Below are 26,027 nucleotides of genomic sequence, written 5' to 3' on the forward strand. Positions count from 1 at the left end.
GATGTGAGCTGCGGTCAACCCTCGCCTTCAAATCAGGCAAGAAACACACCGCATGGCTCATTAGGCAGCAGTCCCCCACGCCCACTCAGCGAAACGTCGTACTCAAAAATTGTAAATGTTGTGGATTCACTCTTCAATACACCGGTGGGCTAAAGTAGTGAACTATTTTGTCTTTTGTCATCGTGACACTCTTTACTGATTGGCCGTTTCGGGTGATGGAGGGTTGCGACGCATTTATAAATAACGCGATCTAACCCCAAAAACCTTTATTATGAATAACATTGGTCGCGAAAGCCTGCGTGTTGAAGTGTAGCGCTAACCGTTGGGCCACTGCTCCCAACACCAACCCCGCACCCCACACTGTTGTGTCGTTAACTCGTTGAACCTTCATCGTGTGGAGCGCACAGGAGGAGTGCCAAGCTCAGGGCCGGTACAAGTCGGCGGCCGGCGTCTGCTGTGCGCTTTGCTTGCCAGGTAACAAAATTCCACCACAACCCCCCCTCCCCACCCCACGTGTAGCCTCTAACAGACTGTTGGGGCAAGTGCTGTTAGCGAGTAGCAGCGCCTATGAATGCCGGCACGGCACACGAGGGGGTGGGTGGTCAAGCACCACGCCCGGCCGCCTTTGTCTCCCCAGTGCTGGCGATGTTTACTACACACCGCTACACCAGGTACTCATTTGAGGCTGAGTCGACCTAGGGGAGGCCCAGGACCGGTTCAGATATTCGTCACCGGTGTTTGCCGTGAGCGGGAATCGAAGCCGGTTCGCCGGGTTCATAGCGCGGTGCGCGAACCACTACACTACCACTCCCCACACAGACACACAGACACACACACCTACAGCACTCACACACAGACAGACAGACATACACACACAAAGACACACACAGACACACAGATACACACACACACCTACAGCACTCACACACACACAGACAGACATACACACACAAAGACACACACAGACACACACACATCTACAGCACTCACACACACAGACACACCTACACACACAAAGACACACACAGATACACACACAGACACACATACACACAGACACATAGCCACAGACACACAGCCACAGACACACACACAGACACACACACACAGACACACCTACAGCACTCACAGACACAGATTCCCCATATAGCCTTTACAGACTGTTGGGGCAAGTGGTGTTACAAAAAACACGGATAAAGGTCACCCGGGGAGCCTCTAACAGGGCTGTTTGGGCAAGTGCTGTTAGTAGCGAGTAGAAGCGTCTATGAAGGCTTACCGGCACTGTGGCACACGAGGGGGTGGGTGGCCATCACGACGCCCGGCCGCCTTTGTCTCCCCAGTGGCGACGTTTACTCCACACCACACCGTGTAACTAATTTTAAGGCTGAGTCGACCTAGGAGAGGCCCGAGGACGGATTCAGGTAATCGTCAGTGGGGTTGGTGGCCGTGAGTGGGAATGGAACTAGGGTCTCTGCCGGGTTCGCAATGTAGCGCTAACCCCTACGACACCACGGCCTCCCCACAAAATGCCCTTTGCACTCGAATGCCGCTGGTAGTAGTAATAATAATAATAATGATTTAAACTCATGAAGCGCCCTCGAACAATGGTTGTCAGGGCGCTTCATGAGTGAGAAAAGGGCAGAAAATAGTTAACGACGAGTGAGTTCAAGAAGACGGGAGAAGGGCCATTGGGAAAAAAATAGAACTAAAATAAGAGTTGGCCATTCTTGCACAGATAATGTATTTGAGTTTAACACTCAGTAGGAGGCCTTGGTGGCCAATGGTATCCGTAATTGAAGGTATTTTGGATTAGATCACGTGAATATAATGTGTCATTAAACCCGCCACCACCCGAAAAGGCAAATCAGTAAGGAGTTTTGTGTCACGTAAACAAAACGTGGTGCCAATTCGTTGCTGGTGCAGCACGAAACCGGTTGATGTGTTTTGTAAAGTGAACCCCACCACAACATTTACAAATAGATTTGACTCTCCAACACAAACTGGTGACAGCCGTCATAGGCGTGGCCACTCGCTATGAACAGCCACTCGCTACTAACAGCCACTCGCTATGAACAGCCACTCGCTATGAACAGCCACTCGCTACGAACAGCCACTCCTTATGAACAGCCGCTCGCTATGAACAGCCACTTGCCCAGAACAGCCACTCGCTATGAACAGCCACTCGCTACGAACAGCCACTCCTTATGAACAGCCGCTCGCTATGAACAGCCACTTGCCCAGAACAGCCACTCGCTATGAACAGCCACTCGCTATGAACAGCCACTTACCCAGAACAGCCACTCGCTATGAACAGTCACTCGCTACTAACAGCCACTCGCTATGAACAGCCACTTGCCCAGAACAGCCACTCGCTATAAACTGCCACTCGCTATGAACAGCCACTCGCTATGAACAACCACTCGCTATGAACAGCCACTTGCCCAGAACAGCCACTTGCCCAGAACAGCCACTCGCTATGAACAGCCACTCGCTATGAACAGCCACTCGCTACGAACAGCCACTCCTTATGAACAGCCGCTCGCTATGAACAGCCACTTGCCCAGAACAGCCACTCGCTATGAACAGCCACTCGCTATGAACAGCCACTTGCCCAGAACAGCCACTTGCCCAGAACAGCCACTCGCTATGAACAGCCACTCGCTATGAACAGCCACTTGCCCAGAACAGCCACTCGCTATGAACAGCCACTTGCTATGAATGCCACTCGCTATGAACAGCCACTTGCCCAGAACAGCCACTTGCCCAGAACAGCCACTCGCTATGAACAGCCACTTGCCCAGAACAGCCACTCGCTATGAACAGCCACTCGCTATGAACAGCCACTTGCCCAGAACAGCCACTTGCCCAGAACAGCCACTTGCCCAGAACAGCCACTTGCCCAGAACAGCCACTCGCTATGAACAGCCACTTGCCCAGAACAGCCACTCGCTATGACTGCCACTCGCTATGAACAGCCACTCGCTATGAACAGTCACTTGCCCAGAACAGCCACTCGCTACTAACAGCCACTTGCCCAGAACAGCCACTCGCTATGAACAGCCACTTGCCCAGAACAGCCACTCGCTATGAACAGCCACTCGCTATGAACAACCACTCGCTACTAACAGCCACTCGCTATGAACAGCCACTTGCCCAGAACAGCCACTCGCTATGAACAGCCACTCGCTATGAACAACCACTCGCTACTAACAGCCACTCGCTATGAACAGCCACTTGCCCAGAACAGCCACTCGCTATGAACAGCCACTCGCTATGAACAGCCACTCGCTACGAACAGCCACTCCTTATGAACAGCCGCTCGCTATGAACAGCCACTTGCCCAGAACAGCCACTCGCTATGATCAGCCGCTCGCTATGAACAGCCACTTGCCCAGAACAGCCACTCGCTACTAACAGCCACTCGCTATGAACAGCCACTCGCTATGAACAGCCACTTGCCCAGAACAGCCACTCGCTATGAACAGCCACTCGCTATGAACAGCCACTCGCTATGAACAGCAACTCGCTACGAACAGCCACTCGCTATGACTGCCACTCGCTATGAACAGCCACTCGCTATGAACAGCCACTCGCTATGAACAGCAACTCGCTACGAACAGCCACTCCTTATGAACAGCCACTTGCCCAGAACAGCCACTTGCCCAGAACAGCCACTCGCTATGATCAGCCACTCGCTATGAACAGCCACTCGCTATGAACAGCCACTCGCTATGAACAGCCACTTGCTATGACTGCCACTCGCTATGAACAGCCACTTGCCCAGAACAGCCACTTGCCCAGAACAGCCAATCACTATGAACAGCCACTCGCTATGAACTGCCACTTGCCCAGAACAGCCACTCTCTATGAACTGCCACTTGCCCAGAACAGCCACTCGCTATGAACAGCCACTCGCTATGAACAGTCACTTGCCCAGAACAGCCACTCGCTATAAACTGCCACTCGCTATGAACAGCCACTCGCTATGAACAACCACTCGCTATGAACAGCCACTTGCCCAGAACAGCCACTCGCTATAAACTGCCACTCGCTATGAACAGCCACTCGCTATGAACAGTCACTTGCCCAGAACAGCCACTCGCTACTAACAGCCACTCGCTATGAACAGCCACTTGCCCAGAACAGCCACTCGCTATAAACTGCCACTCGCTATGAACAGCCACTCGCTATGAACAACCACTCGCTATGAACAGCCACTTGCCCAGAACAGCCACTCGCTATAAACTGCCACTCGCTATGAACAGCCACTCGCTATGAACAACCACTTGCCCAGAACAGCCACTTGCCCAGAACAGCCACTCGCTATGAACAGCCACTTGCCCAGAACAGCCACTCGCTATGAACAGCCACTCGCTATGAACAGCCACTCGCTACGAACAGCCACTCCTTATGAACAGCCACTCGCTATGAACAGCCACTCGCTATGAACAGCCACTTGCTATGAACAGCCACTCGCTATGAACAGCCACTTGCCCAGAACAGCCACTTGCCCAGAACAGCCACTCGCTATGAACAGCCACTTGCCCAGAACAGCCACTCGCTATGACTGCCACTCGCTATGAACAGCCACTCGCTATGAACAGCCACTTGCCCAGAACAGCCACTCGCTACTAACAGCCACTCGCTATGAACAGCCACTTGCCCAGAACAGCCACTCGCTATGAACAGCCACTTGCCCAGAACAGCCACTCGCTATGAACAGCCACTCGCTATGAACAACCACTCGCTACTAACAGCCACTCGCTATGAACAGCCACTTGCCCAGAACAGCCACTCGCTATGAACAGCCACTCGCTATGAACAGCCACTCGCTACGAACAGCCACTCCTTATGAACAGCCGCTCGCTATGAACAGCCACTTGCCCAGAACAGCCACTTGCCCAGAACAGCCACTCGCTATGATCAGCCGCTCGCTATGAACAGCCACTTGCCCAGAACAGCCACTCGCTACTAACAGCCACTCGCTATGAACAGCCACTCGCTATGAACAGCCACTTGCCCAGAACAGCCACTCGCTATGAACAGCCACTCGCTATGAACAGCCACTCGCTATGAACAGCAACTCGCTACGAACAGCCACTCCTTATGAACAGCCACTTGCCCAGAACAGCCACTTGCCCAGAACAGCCACTCGCTATGATCAGCCACTCGCTATGAACAGCCACTCGCTATGAACAGCCACTCGCTATGAACAGCCACTCGCTATGACTGCCACTCGCTATGAACAGCCACTTGCCCAGAACAGCCACTTGCCCAGAACAGCCAATCACTATGAACAGCCACTCGCTATGAACTGCCACTTGCCCAGAACAGCCACTCTCTATGAACTGCCACTTGCCCAGAACAGCCACTCGCTATGAACAGCCACTCTCTATGAACTGCCACTTGCCCAGAACAGCCACTCGTTATGAACAGCCACTCGCTAGAAACAGCCACTTGCCCCAACAGCACACGGGAAAGGTTGGGGATGGCTGTCCATGTGGTCTCTCCCCTCCCCCCCCACCTCACCGCCGTGTAGACGAAGACGTTGTGAGCGAATGCACGACAGAGACCGCCACTGTTTGCCGCTGCAAGGAGGGATACGGTCGCCTCGAACCCGACCGGCCCTGCAGCCAGCAAGGCACAGGTCAGAGGCGTAATGATTCCGTCCCTCCGGGTGCACGTCGCCCTGGTGTTTTTTTTTAATGGCGCGGACTTTTGGATGATACACAATGCGTAGAATGTCTGCCAGGGGCTGCTCTTACTTACAATCGAGTTGGCTTCCGGAGATCAGTTCGTAAGTGCAACTTCACTCCCGTCCATTCCTAACGTGTTGTATGGCATCTAAAGCACTACTCTACATGATACACTCTTACACTGCATCATATACTGCAACGCTACTATAAACACTACACTACTAGACACACTACACTATACAGAGACTCCTCTACTTACGAACGAGTTAGGTTCCAGATTTCTGTTTTTGTAAGTCGATTTTGTTCGTAAGTCCACATTTACTCCTGTCGATTCCAAACGCATTGTAACCGTATGTACACTAAACACGGGGAAGGGCTTTAAACATATAATCTCCTGCAGATGTAGATGCCACTGCTTCTTCATGTTCTGTATATGTGTATGCCACTGCTTCTTCATGTTCTGCAGATGTAGATGCCACTGCTTCTTCACGTTCTGCAGATGTAGATGCCACTGCTTCTTCATGTTCTGCAGATGTAGAAGCCACTATGTTCTTCATGTTTTGCAGATGTAGATGACACTGGTTCTTCACGTTCTGCAGATATAGATGCCACTGGTTCTTCATGTTTGCAGATGTAGATGCCACTGGTTCTTCACGTTGTGCAGATATAGATGCCACTGGTTCTTCATGTTCTGCAGATGTAGATGCCACTGCTTCTTCACGTTCTGCAGAGGTAGATGCCACTGGTTCTTCATGTTTTGCAGATGTAGATGCCACTGCTTCTTCATGTTCTGTATATGTATATGCCACTGGTTCTTCACGTTCTGCAGATGTAGATGCCACTGCGTCTTCATGTTCTGCAGATGTAGATGCAACTGGTTCTTCACGTTCTACAGATGTAGATGCCACTGGTTCTTCACGTTCTGCAGATATAGATGCCACTGGTTCTTCATGTTTGCAGATGTAGATGCCACTGGTTCTTCACGTTCTGCAGATATAGATGCCACTGGTTCTTCATGTTCTGCAGATGTAGATGCCACTGGTTCTTCATGTTTTGCAGATGTAGATGCCACTGGTTCTTCATGTTCTGCAGATGTAGATGCCACTGCTTCTTCACGTTCTGCAGATGTAGATGCCACTGGTTCTTCATGTTTTGCAGATGTAGATGCCACTGGTTCTTCATGTTCTGCAGATGTAGATGCCACTGGTTCTTCACGTTTTGCAGATGTAGATTCCACCATCGGCATCTATTGCACGGCAGTTGAACTTACGACCCTCGGTCCGCATGGCCAACTGGACATAACGGACCAGGTTTGTTCGCATCTCTGAAAGTCGAATGTTCGTAAGTAGAAGGGTCCCTGTGTGAAGGAACACGTTTTTTTTTTCTTGTTGTCTTAACGTGCGACGCGAAATTGAAGAAATGTAACGCGATCGAGTGAACGAAACCGCGTCGCAGTCCAAGTGAGGAACATGCGGTGGTTTGTAGTTTGGCTGACTCGGCGGCGGCGTCGTCATCATCATCGTCGTCGTCATCATCGGGATCATCATTATCGTCATGATCATCATCTCTTTGGTTCTTTCAGTAAAGTCACGTAGAAAGAAAATACATTAAATAATATTTAATATATTTTCTTCAATTAATATGAAATTTATTTTTATTTCTAATTGACTTTACCGAAAGAACGAAAGAGTAATTCCTGCGGTCACAAAAGCTTCAAATCAAGTATGATCATCATCATCGTCATCATCGTCGTCATCATCATGATCAACGTCGTCATAAACAGCGTCGTCATCATCATCATCATCCTCGTTGCCATCATCACACGAGCCGCTGGGATGCTGCTGGATGCTTCTAGTAGACGCCACCCACCGCGAGCCTCGAACTTCACTCCGGCTCCGCGTTGCGCCATCATCACACTCGATAAACGGCGGACTGCGCTTCAAGTGGTTCGTCATTCACCGTTGTACCTCACGGTGCAATCTTTCACGATAACGCGGCGTTCTTCGGGGGAACGCGACCACTACCGCCGCATTGCAGGAGAAGGACAGCAGATTGTGGGTCACGGTTCTCCGGTGATATCTTTCTCACCTGGCATGCGGGCGAACGGTCGCGGGTTCGGCCACGACACTGATTGACGACTCCTGCTGTACATTTGTGTGTCTCTCCCCCTATCCCTCCGCCCCCGTGATCGAGTAACGATTGCTGGTCGGGGGGGGGGGTCCTACTAGTTTTTTGTCTCCGCCTTTAGAATCGACGTCATGCGGTAGCGTAGCGGTCAGCGCTACGCTACGGACCCAGCAGAGACCTGAGATTGATTCCCACTCATGGCCAACACCAGCGATAGCGATTGTTTAAACCAGTCCTGGGCCATCTCCTTGGTCGACTCAGCCTAAAATGAGTTACCAATAGTGTTTAATAGTGTAGTGTGTGGTAGTGTAGTGTATAGTGGAGTGTATAGTAGTGTATAGTAATGTAGTGTAAAGTGGAGTGTATAGTAGTGCAGTGTATAGTGGAGTGTATAGTAGTGTAGTGTACAGTAGTGTATAGTAGTGTAGCGTATAGTGGAGTGTATAGTAGTGTATAGTAATGTAGTGTACAGTGGAGTGTATAGTAGTGTAGTGTAGTGTACAGTAGTGTATAGTAGTGTAGTGTATAGTGTAGTGTATAGTAGTGTAGTGTATAGTAGAGCAGTGTATAGTAGTGTAGTGTATAGTGTAGTGTATAGTAGTGTAGTGTATAGTGGAGTATATAGCAGTGTAGTGTATAGTAGTGTAGTGTATAGTAGTGTAGTGTATAGTGTAGTGTATAGTAGTGTAGTGTATAGTGGAGTGTATAGTAGTGTAGTGTATAGTAGTGTAGTGTATAGTAGTGTATAGTGGAGTGTATAGTAGTGTAGTGTATAGTAGTGTAGTGTATAGTGGAGTGTATAGTAGTGTAGTGTACAGTAGTGTATAGTAGTGTAAAGTGGAGTGTATAGTAGTGTAGTGTATAGTAGTGTAGTGTATAGTAGTGTAAAGTGGAGTGTATAGTAGTGTAGTGAATAGTAGTGTACAGTAGTGTATAGTAGTGTAAAGTGGAGTGTATAGTAGTTTAGTGTATAGTAGTGTAGTGTATAGTAGTGTAGTGTATAGTAGTGTATAGTATAGTGTAGTGTATAGTGTATAGTAGTGGAGTGTATAGTAGTGTAGTGTATAGTGTAGTGTATAGTAGTGTAGTGTATAGTAGTGTAGTGTATAGTAGTGTAGTGTAGTAGTATAGTGTATAGTAGTGTAGTGTATAGTGTAGTGTATAGTAGTGTTGTGTATAGTGGAGTATATAGCAGTGTAGTGTATAGTAGTGTAGTGTATAGTGGAGTGTATAGTAGTGTATAGTAGTGTAGTGTATAGTAGTGTAGTGTATAGTAGTGTAGTGTATAGTGTAGTGTATAGTAGTGTATAGTGGAGTGTATAGTAGTGTAGTGTATAGTAGTGTAGTGTATAGTAGTGTAGTGTATAGTAGTGTAGTGTATAGTGGAGTGTATAGTAGTGTAGTGTATAGTAGTGTAGTGTATAGTAGTGTAGTGTATAGTGGAGTGTATAGTAGTGTAGTGTACAGTAGTGTATAGTAGTGTAAAGTGGAGTGTATAGTAGTGTAGTGTATAGTAGTGTAGTGTATAGTAGTGTAGTGTATAGTAGTGTAAAGTGGAGTGTATAGTAGTGTAGTGCATAGTAGTGTAGTGTACAGTAGTGTATAGTAGTGTAAAGTGGAGTGTATAGTAGTTTAGTGTATAGTAGTGTAGTGTATAGTAGTGTAGTGTATAGTAGTGTAGTGTATAGTGTAGTGTATAGTGTATAGTAGTGTAGTGTATAGTGGAGTGTATAGTAGTGTAGTGAATAGCAGTGTCGTGTTTAGTAGTGTAGTGTATAGTAGTGTAGTGTATAGTAGTGTAGTGTATATTGTTGTGTGTAGTAGTGTATTGTAGTTTAGTGTATAGTAGTGTAGTGTATAGTATACAGTGTAGTGTATAGTGCAGTGTATATTAGTATAGTGTATAGTAGTGTAGTGCATAGTAGTGTAGTATACATTGTAGTGTATTGTGTAGTGTAGTGATGTAGTGTATAGTAGTGTAGTATACATTGTAGTGTATAGTGTAGTGTATAGTAGTGTAGTGTATAGTGTAGTGTATAGTAGTGCAGTGTATAGTAGTGTAGTGTATAGTGTAGTGTATAGTAGTGTAGAGTATACTAGTGTAGTGTATAGTGTGGTGTATAGTAGTGTGTAGTGTATAGTAGTATAGTATACAGTAGTGTAGTGTATAGTGTAGTGTATAGTAGTGTAGTGTATAGTCGTGTAGTGTATAGTGTAGTGTATAGTAGTGTAGTGTATAGTAGTGTATAGTAGTGTAGTGTATTGTAGTGTATAATATAGACAAAAGCGGCCGGGTGTGGTGTTGGCCGCCCACCCTCTCTGTGTGTGCCACAGTACCGACCTTTACAGGGTGCTGTTACTCTCTACTAACAGCACTTGCCCCTCACTGTCAGTTAGAGGCTACACGGGACGGAAGGAGTGGGAGAGAGAGGGACGTTATCACTTCTGTGTTCTGTTTGAATGTCTTTTTTAGGAGTGAACGGTTGGATTTTCTGGGCCGTCGGTGGCGGGACCGTGGTTATCGTCCTGGCGTCGCTTGCCGCCTTCTGTTGCTATCGCAAGCGGCGAGACCAGCAACACAAACGACGTAAGTGGGGCCCAATACCGATTTGCCATTTCGTCATCCGTGACCGTTTCACGACCCGACACTGCACCTCTGATTGGCACATAGTTGGCTACGTACGGTGGTGCGAAAGAAGTTCAACATACACATACAAACATACTGCCCATAGACTAACACTGCCCATATAGATTCAACATTGCCAATAGACTAACACTGCCCATATAGATTCAACATTGCCCATAGACTAACACAACCCATATACATTCAACACTGCCCATAGGCTCAAAACTGCACCTCCGATTAGCCACGGTTGGCTACGTATGGTGTGAAAAAGGTTCAACATACGTACATACTGCCCATAGACTAACACTACCCATATAGATTCAACATTGCCCATAGACTAACACAACCCATATATATTCAACACTGCCCATAGGCTCAACACTACACCTCGGATTCGCCACGGTTGGCTATGTACGGTGCGAAAAAGGTTCAACATACGTACATACTGCCCATGGACTAACACTGCCCATATAGATTCAACACTGCCCATAGACTAACACTACCCAAATAGAATCAACACTGCCCATAGACTCAACACTGCACCTCCAATTAGCCATGGTTGGCTACGTACGATAGTACAAAATAAGTTGAACGTACACACATAGCTCTTTGCCTATGAATAATGGTATATGTTTAAAACACTTAGGTATTGATATACACGGTGGGCCATAAACAACAAACTGATTTGTTTTGCCAATAGCTTTTTTATGAAATAAAAAAACGCAAATTCTAAATTATAGAAAATAATTTAATCCATGGAGATTCAATATCATTACGTTTAAACGCCAGAACCTGCAATTATGTAAATCGACATAGTCTGCAAGTTCAATGAAGCGCACGAGAATACTCTGGGTGGCTTTGATGGTCTCTCTGGTCCGCAAACACCGGCTGAATCATTTGTGGACAAAGATGCAAGTCCTGTACCGAGATTCGCCACAGCGACACATATTACATACGTTACATCATACACAACAATGAAAGTACTGCACACGTGTGTACACATCACCCCCCCCGTGAGTCTTCGAGATTAGTGTGGTAAGCACGGTACAGCAAGCGCGTTAACTTTTGTTCAAATAGGGTGTTTATTTTTTGGTTTTATTGTGTCATTGTTTAAACCAATTTCACACGGTAAATAACATTTAAAACACTCAAAAATAAATAATGGAAAAATAAAAACAGGTTTTTTTTTCCTTTGTTGCAGTAACAAATCAGGCGATGTGTTAAGATGTCCAAACACCACAATAGATGATAGCCTTTTGGAAGAAATAAATTACAAATTAAGGTGTATTTATTATTTATTTTTTACCCTTCCCCCCCCCACCAAACAGGGAGACCGATGGATATGGAAGTGCAATGTGAAGAGATTTTGCCAAAAGATCCACCGCTGAAGAAGGAATTTCCCTCTGGGGTATATATGGAGACGTTTTAATAGAGACTCCATGACGTGTGCGCCATCTATGGTCACCAGCCGGTAACTCCGCGTCTTGTGCCTCTGGCATAGGAGTAGGTACGGCAGGGAAGCGGTCCCTAGAGGGTATGGCCCCGTTGACGGGCAGGGAGAGGGGCTCGTGAGGATGTGGCCGTAAGGGTGAACCCGAGAGGGCACGTGACCGGCACGGGGTAGAAAGGGGGCCCAAAAGGGGGGCTTGAGGGACGCGTGATACTGGCTTCAGATCCTTCTGACAAAGATGCACAAGGGGGCGTGGCCCAGGGCGGAGAGATGCCACGCTCAGGGGCACAAAGGGGCAGTGCCGAGAGCGTTCTTGGGTGTTCTCTGGACTCAGCCCTCGGCGCTACGTCTCTTCGATCTTCGGTCTTCGATCGGCAACGTGGGTCAGCCAGCATGATACTGACTGACTCGGTTATGTAGTTACCCCGTTGAGCCTAGGTGGTGTTACCCTGTTGGGGTCGAGTTAGTGTGTGTAAGTTTATGTAGTTAGCCCTTTTGGGGCTGTGTAATAAACGTGTTGCCTCTAAGTCAAAGTGTGCGCCTCCGTTAAGAACACTACAAATAGGATGCACGTTAGCCACCGTTAAGAAACACAAACTTCAGACAGGCGTCTATGTTTATCCACAATAGAAGTTTTTTTGTTGGGTTAGGTAGCGTAAATATAAATGTGTTGTGTGCGTCGTGAAACCCGCCACCACCACCCGGCATGGACAATCGGTAAGGAGGGTTTCTCACGTAAACACAACGTGGTTGTGTGTTGGGAGAGTAAACCAACTCTAACATTTACAATTATAGTGTAGAATATAGTGTAGTGTATAGTAGTGTAGTGTATAGTAGTGTAGTGTATAGTGTAGTGTATAGTGTTGTATATTAGTTCAGCACGAACCGGTTGTGTGTTGGGAGAGTAAACCCACTACTACATTTACAATTATAGTGTAGAGTATGTTGTAGTGTATAATAGTGTAGTGTATATTAATGTAGTGCATAGTGTAGTGTATAGTGTTGTATACTAGTTCAACCCGAAGCGGTTGTGTGTTGGAGAGTAAATCCACTACTACATTTACAATTATAGTGTAGAGTATGTTGTAGTGTATAATAGTGTAGTGTATATTAATGTAGTGCATAGTGTAGTGTATAGTGTTGTATACTAGTTCAGCCCGAAGCGGTTGTGTGTTGGAGAGTAAATCCACTACTACATTTACATAATTCACCATCCCCCCTCTCTGGCCTTCGCACCTGATTGGCTCACAAGTGACAACATCATGCCCTGCTCTATTTAAGACCAAAACAAGAGATGGATTTCTCCGCAAGTCTGGCCGTCGCCTAATGATGCTGGTTGTTGTTGTAATTACTGGTGAAACGTCATGCTACTCGAATTGTCAATATTGTAGTGGGTTTACTCTCCAACACACCGGTGTGCTGAACTAGTAACGAATTTGCATGTTTTGTGTACGTCATAAACCTTACTAAGTGGCTGTGTTGGGTGGTGGCCGGTTTAACGGCACATTCATATATAACCCAAAAACCTTAATTATGGATAACATTGGTTGCGAAATCCTACGTGATCAACTTTCTATATTTTCTTGGCATTAAACTAAACTAAATCTATGTTGTATTTCACCTGGTGTAGGGCCCCACTACTGAGCTGTTATGTAATAGCAATTTTTTTGCAGAAGCGACCTTGGCGATCACAAATGATAGCAGCTCGAACGAAGTGGAAATTCATAGCAGTCGTCAAACTCTCTAAACGTGTGGTCACGTTGCTTCTGAATGTGGAGGGGAGAAAAAAAAACACGGGACCCGGAGAAAAAACGCCACACGACCGCAGGGGGATAGAGAGATGCAGATTCCGAAATATACATAAGGCGTCAGATTCGGCGAGGTAGTTATCATATCGCCAATGCGGCATATTGATACATGTTTAATGAGCTCACCAGACGAAGATAAGGATGACACACGCTTCTTTATTCATCGCACGAGCTCACGCTGCGCGCGGACCACTCCGCACCGGATCCCACCAGGAACCCCCCCCCCCGATCGCCCCACCTCATAGAGTGACGTCACCGCTCCCCTCCCTTGGCGTTCCCTCCCTCCCTCTCTCACGCCCCCGGCCTTCTCTTTCCTTTCCTTCGTGACGTCATCTTAACTGTAACTTGGGATCCCGTGGGTATTTGTACCCCCGGATCACGTGGGTATTAGCACTGCAGGTGCATGCCAACAGCAGTGTTTAGCGAGCATCTGAATCGGTCCCGGGCCTCCCCTCGAGGTTGACACGGCCTCAAATGAGTACCTGGTGCAGTGTGTAATAAGCATCGCCAACCATGAAACAAAGGCGGCCGGGCGTGGTGCTGGCCTCTCAAATCGCCTTGTGTTGCCACAGTGTGGCCTTCATAAGTGCTACTCGCTAACAGCACTTACCGCAAGAGTCCGTTCTGGCTGTACGGGGGATCTCTTGTCTTTGTATTCTGGTTGTTGCGTGTCGTGGTTTGTGCGAGATTTTTTTCCGATTACTGCAGCAGAGTAAGAAGTTGCGGTTATTTTCAGAATCAATGTGCGATGCCTATACACTACCTTGAACTATTATTGAATGCTGTCTGACCCACCCCCCCACCCCCCCCCCCCCCCCACCGTGCTAATGCTGCGGTGCGAACTCGAAACACTGAAGAACGTTAAGGAAATCATCGAGGGCAAGATCGACGCGAGCGAGGCGGCGGTGTGGAAAGCGATGGCGGAAAACCTGCCACAGCTCCGGGAGTGCGTCGACCTGCGTCCTCAGCTGTTCACCGAGAGGCTGTGCAGCCAGGGCATCATCGCGGAAGAAGCCCGCGATGTGGCGGCCGCGCAGTCCAACGTGTGGCGGCGCACTGACTACATCCTGCAGACCGTCGTGGAGAGAGGGGAGGCGAGTGCGCAGAAGCTCCTGGACATGTTCTCCGGCATCATGAGGGAGCAGGCGTCGGCCATGCAAGCGCTCGCCTCTCGATGTGCGTAAAGCTGCGCTGAGTTGACCCGCGTTGGTGGTGGGGGTCAACACATCCCTCCGTGGTCTTGCCCCGCCTGTATCTTGCCAGCTCTCCGCGCATCGCATTCTCGCTCCCTCTCTACGTCCTCAATCTTTGCTGCCTGTCTTTTTCTCCTAACGCTCAATCCACGCTTTCGCTCTCTCTTTCTCTTCTTGGCCGCCCCCCTTCAATGGAACAAACTCCCCCCCACCCCCCGTCGCCCCGGCCACATTAAGCGGTCACCTTCACTCAATGACTTTTTCGCTCCGCACTCAAAACTCACACTGATTGTCACCCCTCGCTCACCCGACACCCCCACCCTCCCCTTAATCTCCCCCTTATGACCAGCACAGTTTCTCTTCCCTCTTCATAGTTTCATGATACGGCTATCAATCATTAACACCTCCATTCATTCAATTCATTCGTCATAATTCTGGAGAGTTGTGAGTGAGTGAGTGAATGACCGAGCGCTAATGGAATCGGCGCTAACAGGGGCTCACTGTACAATTGTGTACACATGGGATAGGTTCTCGATGGTGTTATCACTTTTGTTGTGAGCATTATACAATCGCTTCGTTTGGTCGGTATCGGTAATGGTGCTAATTACAATACGGATGGTGAAAGTTTTTTCAGAAGCTAAATTATAAATTAATTGTAACACCAGTAAGTATTATGTACTGCACCCACCCATGGGCGCATGCTACCCCATTCCTGCTCCCAGAAGGCTTAGGGGAGGGTAGACGAGGTTGGGTGATCTGCTCAGCTGCCCACAGTCGGGGTCTTGGCGATGCCCTCGATCCAAGTGTCGGTGGTGAGGTTTGGTTGAGGTAGAGCTCAGCCTGAGACGCTTCCACCCTGGTCTCGTGAGTCGTTGCCCTGGCTATTGTTGAAAAGGAAAGAAAAATAGATTTTAATATATTTAAAAAAAAATTATCGTGACCACGAATTTTCATCAACGAATTGTGGTGGGGGAGTGAGGAAAGATCTGTTTGGTTGACAAGAGTGCGCCGCTCTCTCATTGGCCAAGCGAATGATGGGGGGCGGGAACGTTTGCTCGACCAGTGCTGCCACTGCGTGTTCTCACTCGTATTAGCTTTTTATGATGATTCGATTATTATTTTTTTGGTTCGTAAAACATTATATCAATGACAAAATAGTGCTATAACGAATCAGCTTCACACAGTTTCACGCTAAGCGAAGTCTGCCTTACACACACACACATATATATATAACACACGCGTGAAGAGAAAACGATCTAACAAACAATTAATGTGTCTATACTGACAGATGGCTGCTCAATAACGTTCAACAAAAGCACCGCACATCCAAACCTCTTGATCTCCGAAGACCTGAAGATGGCGACGAAGACGGAAGAGGCTCAACCGTGCCAAGCGCACGAAGGCAGGTTCGACCACTGGCACCAGGCGCTGTGCTCCAACCATTTCTCGACGGGTCAGCACTACTGGGAGGTGGACGTGAGCAATTCCTGGGACTGCCGGGTGGGCGTGGCCTACGAGACAATCTCGCGGAAGGGGGCGGAGCTCGGCTGCGCGTTGGGATGCAACCGCGACTCGTGGGCGCTGCGCAAGGATGGCACCAGGTGCATCGCGATGCACGGGAGGATGGCGGTGTGCCACGTGGTGCACGAGGCTCCGCGGAGGGTGGGCGTCTACGTGAACTGCGACGAGGGCATCGTGGCGTTCTACATCGCCGAGCCCAGGCGGCTGTTCCACTCTTTCCACGCCAATTTCGCCAGGCCCCTGTGTTTCGCGGTCCACCTGCACGACGGATCGGTGAAGAGCATCGACTTGCGTTAGACGTAGACAACCTTTCCCCATCCCCCTCACCCCAAGCCCCATCATCATCCTGTGCATGCCTCTCGGGGCATAGCAGTCCCCACGAGCTGCCACAGCACAATATTATCCCGCGCCAGCCGCCACGCTGAACGCGAGCCAAGGCCGTGGTGTCGAAGATCGGCCTCGATCGTGCGTGTCCACGTCAGCCGGGGTCTGCCCAGGGTGCGCCTCAAGTCCAGCAGTGGTCCGTCGGTGATCTCGCTCAGGGCCCTGGCATGCTACATCGATGCGTCCGCCCTGGCAGCGTGTCTGAAGAGCCTGAAGTCTTCTGGCTCTGACCGTTTCATGCACTGCCGGGTATCCCGTGCGAAGGCGGACCCCAGCATTGGCGATGCGTTCACTGAAGTGGACGCGGAGTGTCCATCACAGGCACCCACTGGTCGAAGGCATCCAGCTTCCCTGCTCAGGGACGCCGTCATCGACCACATCTCTGAGCCTTTACAGTTGTACGGGATGCATTGTGTAAGTCGAATATTTGTTGCTGTCGTGACACTGGAGCGCCAGATGTGTCTGTCGAGCTCTTTCATGCACTTGCGTGCAATTGAGATTCGCCTTTTAAGCTCTATCTCGTTGAATAGTGCAGCCGAGATATGTGAACGATTTTACCAATTCAACGTTGTTGCCCGCTATTTGTAACCTCAGGCAATATGTGCGCCTCTTCATCAGTGGTCTGTATTTTTTGTTTTTTAGCGCCAGTTCACTTCCAGGGCTTGCGTAGCACACTCGTCACAGCTGGCTGGTGAAAAAACTGCCTGTGCGCTCCTTGTCAACCCGCGCAACTGGCAATGTGGCATGAAGACGTACTTGGTAGTGTCACTCGTGGGGGAATTCTTGGCAGTTTCCTTGAGCCGGCTACCCGGCTGCTCCGTTAACCTCAGAGCAGAGGGAGCTGTTGCTGAGAGTCGGGACATGTCCACACGCAGGTGGGCCCAGCACTCCGCAGCTACAGGTCGAACAATTGCTCCCGTACCAGTTATACCGCCGGACGTTCGGTCGCATGTACAGACTCGGCAATCACTGCCCATAGACTAACACTACCCATATAGATTCAACACCGCCCATAGACTAACGCTACCCATATAGATTCAACACTGCCCATAGACTAACACTACCCATATAGATTCAACATCGCCCATACACTAACACTACCCATATAGATTAAACACTGCCCATAGACTAACACTACCCATATAAATTCAACACTGCCCATAGACTAACACTACCCATATAGTTTCAACACCGCCCATAGACTACCAATACCGATATAGATTCAACAACGCCCATAGACTAACACTAGCCATATAGATCCAACACTGCCCATAGACTAACACTACCCAGTTAAAAAAAATCTTTATTTCGACTGGAGGAGGGAGGAGGAGGGAGAGAGAGGGAGTAGGGGAGAGCAGGAGGGAGGATGTCCAGGTCAGCAAGAAAACCCATGCACACCACGAGACAACCACATTTATTGTAGATGTTTCCCTAAATGTAAAATAATTCCAATTCGCCTTCTACGATTAGCTATTTTCCAATTTACATTGAATCATTGTTAAATTTAGTCTATAGATTTGTTGGATGGAGCATTTTGTCGTGTATTTTTTTTCCACGACTTGATATGCTACACAGCGTCGGCCTTTTGCGCAGAAGGAGCCAAAGCACTTATCACGTTTTTTTTTTAAATATGCCTGCGGTTCAGCTCCCGATTCAAATAAAGGATACAATCTGCAAAGCTTTTCAAAATGTAATAAAAATTTTCGCCTTTAATGCACTTGGCGTTTGGACTTTTTTTGTCGGTCGCCTACGGGGAAGTCGCAACATGATTTACTCACATTTCGATTTAAAGCTTTCGTGACTGCAATGATTCATCTTCTTTGGTTCTTTCGGTAAAGTCACGTAGAATGAGAATAAAATAATAAATTGATAAAATAAAATAACAATAATATTCTCACCATATTATTGTGTTATTTTATTATTTTATTCTCATTCTACGTGACTTTACCGAAAGAACCAAAGAAGATTACTCACATTTGTTGTTTCCAGGGTTGGTACTCGGCTGGATTAACGCGTAATCACAGAGCTTAAACATGGCGACCGATTTTTTTTTTAATGGTTGGCCCCGCCTCTGAATGGTCACGTGACCAAGGGCCCAAGTCTGGACCCCGCTGAACGCATGCTGCCTACCGCGACCGCACTTTACAGCCTTGAGCTAAGTAATAATTTACATTAGATGAAAAGTCCCCAGCGGATTTTGTCATTTTAAGAGGTAGCTATTAGTAGCTTGAATTGAGTAACTTACAGTTCATGTAAAACATAAAAAATATTTTCAATTTTCACCCCAAATTAGCCATCTGTTAAATTTCGATTTAAAGCTTTCGTGACTGCAATGATTCATCTTCTTTGGTTCTTTCGGTAAAGTCACGTAGAATGAGAATAAAATAATAAATTGATAAAATAAAATAACACAATAATATTCTCACGACGTTTCGGCCACAACACAAGCGGCCTTCATCAGGTGAAGGGAGCGAGACTGTCTGGTAGGACAGCGCTGGAGTGAGAGAGCCACGTTCAGATCACGGCTTTTAAGCTGTGTGAGAGGAACAAAGAGCCTTGACGAAGGAATTAGCATAAAATTTAGCATTGAAAAGGCTGAATGATTAGCTTGTGACTGGTCACAGAAATAGCTATGTTAAAAGTTAAAGCATACACATCCGCAGAGGCACCCATTGTTAAACAATGGGTGCCTCTGCGGATGTGTATGCTTTAACCTGATGAAGGCCGCTTGTGTTGTGGCCGAAACGTCGTGAGAATATTATTGTGTTATTTTATTTTATCAATTTATTATTTTATTCTCATTCTACGTGACTTTACCGAAAGAACCAAAGAAGATTAGCCATCTGTTGTTTGTGCATGTGCACTACTAAGGCAGTATTGCCAAACAATTGGTTCCATCTGTTACCAGTCTACCAGACATTTTCATGAATATAGATTCGGAGCTTTCAGAATATATGGGGGGGGGGGGGGGGGGATTTGTCCACTCAAATGGTAAAGAGGGTCAGTTTTGGGGGTAGTCAGGCTTACCACATCATTGACACTAAACGACTCCACCAGTAACCCGCAGACTAACATTATGCAGAGACACTCAGACGCAAATGTGTGAAGTATTTCTGGTAGTGTCATGTTGTCAGCAACAAAGAGGCGTCACATTCAAGAACTGTTTGCATCAATATGTCATTTCAAGAATAATTATGCAGTCTATTAGATACCCGCAATAAGGACACACTATTCACACATGCTCAATACATTCCGTTTCAAGGTGTTTGGTGGCAGAAAACACATTATATCAGAATGAGAAGTTTACTTCCCGAGTAGAGCCCATTGATATAAGAAGCTCTTTTTCAAAGGAGACTCGGCCGTCAGACAACATCAAAGCATTTCACAATTGAACAAATTAGTTCCCAAATGAAGTATTCAGAGGCACGTACAGTTGAGCGGTTTATACTTAACTAGCTTTACTACCCGGCTTCGCCCGGGACTTGGTTTCTTGTTTTGGATTATATAACACAGCCTACGCGGAGGGTGGGGGGGGTATGCGTGACGTCAGCAGGCTCTCTGCGTAATGCTGCCGCATGCCGTTGACGTGACAGAGATGTGACCTCACTGCTTACTTGCCGTGCAAAATATATCCATTATTGCGCCCCCCCCCCCGCCCCCCAAAATACAAAATTATATTTTTATACTTTTTGCATTGTGTACAGTCTGGAAGCTACCCACATGCCAAATTTCAAGTTTGTTTCATGTCGGGAAGCATGCTAAACATTTTGAACAGACACATTCACAAATTTCCCTTATATATAGATAAGCCACTTGTCAACACAACGTGCAGATGGAGGAGATTGAAAAAGTTGAGTTCACGAACGGCCCTGACGTCGTGCGGTCCCGCACCTTCGTGAGCGCCAAGAAGAAAACCGTCACGTCATCGTGGTCCACCACTAACAAGATCGAGTCCACCTTCAGTCTGACGGTGTCGGCAGGCATTCCCTTAATTATGGAGGGGGAGGCCGGCTTCAGCTTCACCGTGGGCTCATCGAGCACGTACAAAGTAGGGAACTCGGAGGAGCGGACGGAAACTCTCACGTTCCCCGTCTCTGTTCCTCAAGACCGTCACCGTTGTCGCCAACATCGGGCGTACAAACATCGACCTCCCGTACACGGCCCTGCTGCGCATCACCTGCAAGAACGGCGCTCGCTTTGACGTTCCCCTGCGTGGCGTCTACAAGGGGCTCACCTACACCAAGATGACCGCCCGTTCTGCCGAGAGCTAGAGCAGAATTTGTACAGTGCTTGATCGGATGTTTTAAAAATAATAATAAATTGTGGCTGTTAATTCACGAAATAAAAGCATTTTGTATTGCACTAAAATGTTCTCGTGTTTTTTTTCCATGTTCCTGGTTGAGTGTACGTAGTTCACGTTTTTATTTTACACTTCAATTTAAGTAATTACAGACCTGGGTATTTCACCCGTATTTTTGTGGCTTTCAGCAGGCCTTTGATGTGGTGCCTCTGTGCTTCTCATGCTCCATTCCTCATTGCATGGCCATTCTTGAAACCGCGGTTTGTCCTGGTATGTTTCCCCTAGATTTCAGCATTGTCAAATTACCATGATGTGCACCACTTCAAATAGGATTTCATTTTGGAGATGGCGTTAATGCCGACACAGCCGCTCGCTATCCTGCACCGCTGGCAAGTATATTGAATGGAAACGTGCTGTCCAAAAATTAACCCAAGATTTGTCACAAGGCAAACCTCATTATTCCTGCGCCAGGGAGCAATGCTTATATCGCCAAGAATTTTGCGATAAAGCCAACAATATTGCTCCGTTAACAAAATGAGCTGCTCTGTGTTATGACTGGCTCGGACTGATGTCAGGGCACATGTGTAACGAATGGAACTCTCCCTTTAAAAAGATTATCACGGCAGTAACAATAAACTCAACCTACGACAATAACCACATTTAGGTCGCAATTTTGTTTTTTATAGGGTTGCAACTCTGGATTGACACTTTGTTACAGAGCATAACGTGTACATTGCATTTTAAAATCAGTTTAACACATAGGCTTTCGCGACCAATATTATTCATAAGAAAGTTTTTTGGGTTAGATCGCGTTTATTTATAAATGTGTCATAACCCTCCACCACCCGACACGGCCAATCAGCAAAAAAAGTGTCACGTTGACAAAAGACAAATAATTCACTACTTTAGCTCACCGGTGTGCTGAAGAGTGAATCCACATTTACAGTTTGAGTACGACGTTTCGCTGGTAAATACATCCAGCATAATCGGGCAATTCGCCATATTTTAAAATGGCTGCCTATGTATGGTTGTGACCAGGGGCATCTATCGGGATTCCAATTCTTAACCTTTATTTGTGTTTGGAATTGTAAATTATCTCAAGGGTAAGTGGCCAGGTTTCCTAACCAGGCTATTGTGCCCCCTGTGCCTCGATCTTTCCTGGCCGCGATTGTTGTCAAGTAGACGGTCTTCAATAAATTATGAAATAAAATTTTTGGTAGCTTTGCGTTTTCCTTGGTTCCACTGCGTGATCTTCCTCGTCAACTGTGACAATCCTCTCGCTCTAAACGCCAGCCACGTGCACACCAAAACTTTCTGAGAGATTGAGGGTCCAAAATGGCATGGGTTTATTCGTCCAATTCACAGCAATGAGGTACACCAATGGACACATGTACAATCCAACTGCTGGTGTCATGATTGGACTTTTGATGCAAATCTCTCTCCATAATACGTCAAGTGGTCACGTGACTATGGCAATTGAATCACGTGCCTGCCTGTTATGAAAGGTTGATGAAGGAGGTGGACGAGTGTACCACCCATTAATCCCAGCATCAATCTGTAGTCCGAATAAATGCACTATTTATTAGTAACACACCCACACTGGTTACAATATCAATCCCACCGTTGTGCTTGCCATCTATTAGGAACTGGGCCCGCAGATTGAAAAGGGACGTAACCTTACAATTGTTATCGATGCGGTGAATTAGAAATAACGTTGGCGTCAATCCCTGTACCGAGTTTATCGGGAGTAATCCAAACATGTGAAGAGAGGGGATTGGTGGCTGAGAATAAGAAGACAGGGATGAGGGGGCGGAATGGGAGAGGGGTCATGGAGATGAGATGGAAATTCGGCAAAAGGGAAGAGAGGAGAGAGGTGTGGATGGCGTTATATCAGTACATTAGAGAGGGAACTGTGTGGGATACAGATGGAATAAAGGGACTGAACCCTTACCTGTCACTGCGTGTTGGTGTGAAGAATATCTGCTCCACCCCAAAAAGACTGGAAATGATTATAAAGCATTATAATGGTTTCACAATAGTACAGTGACATTATAATTTCCCATTCTAATGAAGAAATGAGACCAGACATGAAAGTATGTTTAATCTGTTACGTCTAATAAATATCTGCTATACTGATACAGATTTCACAATCGTCAATACGTTGTTTTGAATCGTGTCGTTCCATTTGAAGGTATTTTATGTCAGAAAACATTCTAATAGAATCAGATGTTTCTTTCCCGAGACCCCGGAGGTAGAAATAAAATAAAATAAATCACGACGTTTCGGACGCAACAAAAGTGTCTGTCATCAGGTGAAAAATGGCGAGAAAGCTGCTACTTATAATAGTTTGAGAAGGATTGAAAAATCAAAGAGAATGTGTAGAAACAGCTTAGGGAAATAACTTATTAGCATGTTGGATTATAGTGCAAAGTTAATGAGCTTCCGTCATCGCATAAGAACGGCTCAGAAGAGAGAGAGAATATGTAGAAAGAGCTTAAGGAAGAGAGTCGCATGTTAACGTTAATGAACTCACATCAGCACATGAGAACAAAGTGGGTGTACAACGAGCCCTTAGCAGTGGAAATGGCAACAGAACCAGTCGTGTTGTCTACTGCGCTGTGAGAGCGGCAGAAGCAGCAGCGCCGTCTGCTGGTGCTGTGAGAGGCACAGAAGCAGTAGCGCCGTCTGCTGGGGCTGTGAGAGGCACAGAAGCAGCAGCGCCATCTGCTGGTGCTGTGAGAGGCGCAGAAGCAGCAGCGCCGTCTGCTGCGTATAAATAACCAAACCAGCAATGGATACCCATAATCATTCATAATCATTCATAGTCATTCATACGCATTAATTAATCCCCCCCCCCCCCTTAATTCGCGCAAGAAATGCTCAGTTTTCAGTTTCAGTTTCATTTATTAGGTATAGCCCTGTGAGCAATGAGGCTCTTGACTCGGGTGCAAACCGCAACAAACAAATCATGAACAAAGAAGATCTTAAAGGGACGTTTCGCAACAGAAACATTCAGGAAAAACCAGGAAAAGTCTTCCAGAAAAAAAGCACCGTATATCAATCGCTGTGTGCAAAAATCCCAATGGGATGCAAGTCGAACAATAACAACCATAAGACAATTTCGATAAAGTTATCAGGCTAACTCCGTACTTGAACAAACAAACATGGCTTAACCGTACGTTTCCGAAAATCACCAAAATAAAGCTATAAAAACAATGTAACAGTGATCACAGGAACTGCGATTCAAATTTTACAATAAACGATATATGTAACATGTATGACCAAACTTTGCAGCCATAGCTGGCAGCATGAGTCACTCCATAACAGCAGGAGTATCACACATTTTCAATGCTCACAGGTGATGGCATCACATCTACCCCTCTATTTAAGGAACGAAACAGTACAATTTTTCCACAAATCTGTGGCTGTCGCCTGATGCAGCTGGTTATAAATAGATTGTAAATGTTGTGGCTTTGTTCCACAACACACAACCGGTGTGCTGTACTTGTACAATACACTATACATTAGTGCTGCACAAGCAACGAATTTGCACATTCTGTTAACATGACAAACATTAAATTTTGATTTAAAGCTTTCGTGACTGCAGTAATTCATATTCTTAGTTTTTTCGGTAAAGTCACGTTGAAGGGAAACAACAAAATAATAAAATATATATAAAAACAATAAAAACATTATCACGACGTTTCGACCATAACTCAAACGGTCGTCTTCATAACTCAAATGGTCGAAACGTCGTGAGAATGTTTTATTGTTTTTGTATATATTTTATTATTTTGTTGTTTCCCTTCAACGTGACTTTACCGAAAAAACTAAGAATATGACAAACATTACTAATTGACTGTGTCGGGTGGTTGCGGGATTCCCGACACATTTAAATATTTACGCGATCTAACCAAAAAAAACATGCGTTATGGACATTGGTTGCCTAAACCTACGTGTTAAACTAGTTACACTAGAAAGTGACCAGGGGCACGTACAGTTCAAAGGGCATTACTTAATATGGCACTCGTCAACACTATGAATTTCAAGATGGCGAATGGTAGTGAGGCTAATTTGACCTTTTACGTTGGGGCCATGTTAAAAAGGTTGAACAAAAACTCTCAAATCACTTGAATACACAACTCAATTGACTCTCAAGGCCTCGTATCGGGACCGTGATTGCATTAACGAGGCGCGTGCCAGTAACTCGGCTCATGAACGGCGACTCACACAATGGGAGCGCGTGCGAGGAACGTCCACCCATGCAATTAGCGAATCCATAGTGCTCAATGTATCTCCGATCATGAACACCTAACCAGTGAACTCAAACACGTACACCAAGCTCTCAAGGCGAATGGATATTCTGACTACACAATCCGCAAAGCCATCACCCAAATCGTGAGGAAGGAGCAATCTGAGGATCCAATCAAAACCATCACCTTGCCTTATATAGCAGGGATAACCAAAAAGATTTGCTTTAATTTATAATTTTATTTGTAATATTATTGTTTTTTTTATTATTATTTTCTATCTACGTGAGTTTACCAAAAGAAACCAAAGATTATATCATCCTCGTGATGATTGGCTCGCAGTGATTGGCCTGGAGGTGAAGATCGACATAGGAACGCGCGCCTAATTATGCCACGTGACATGAACTCCCTCAATTGACTCTCAACAGACTCGTATCGGAACCGTGATGGCGTTCATTCGGCTCCAGCACCCGTGTCTTGGATTATTAACGGCGTCTCACACAAAATGGGCACGCGCGCAGGAAGCTCCACCCACACAATTAGTGAGTCGGCGCACTGAGTGGCTCACGATGATTGCCCCTCCCCCATGATTGTCCGCGGATGGGAATGAACGCTCGCGTGATTGTACCACGTGACTTGCGTTCCCTTGTATATAAAGGAGGGCGCGATCGG

The 26,027-nt window shown here is 46.7% G+C and overlaps 1 protein-coding gene across 1 annotated transcript; it reads left to right on the forward strand.

Annotated features, from left to right (window-relative positions):
- The first annotated feature begins 385 nt into the window (after positions 1-385).
- Positions 386-18,518, forward strand: LOC116956895 (tripartite motif-containing protein 14-like). Its single transcript, XM_032978763.2, has 6 exons — positions 386-474; positions 5,540-5,647; positions 10,297-10,410; positions 11,778-11,857; positions 14,565-14,883; positions 16,189-18,518. Exons 4-6 carry the CDS (start codon positions 11,786-11,788, stop codon positions 16,716-16,718), a joined length of 921 nt encoding a protein of 306 aa, XP_032834654.2. The 5' UTR covers positions 386-474; positions 5,540-5,647; positions 10,297-10,410; positions 11,778-11,785; the 3' UTR covers positions 16,719-18,518.
- Positions 18,519-26,027: the final 7,509 nt, after the last annotated feature.

Source organism: Petromyzon marinus, chromosome 68 (genome assembly GCF_048934315.1).
Source record: "Petromyzon marinus isolate PM22_M1 ecotype Great Lakes invasive population chromosome 68, UKy_Petmar_22M1.pri1.0, whole genome shotgun sequence".
NCBI classification, from domain to species: domain Eukaryota; kingdom Metazoa; phylum Chordata; class Hyperoartia; order Petromyzontiformes; family Petromyzontidae; genus Petromyzon; species Petromyzon marinus.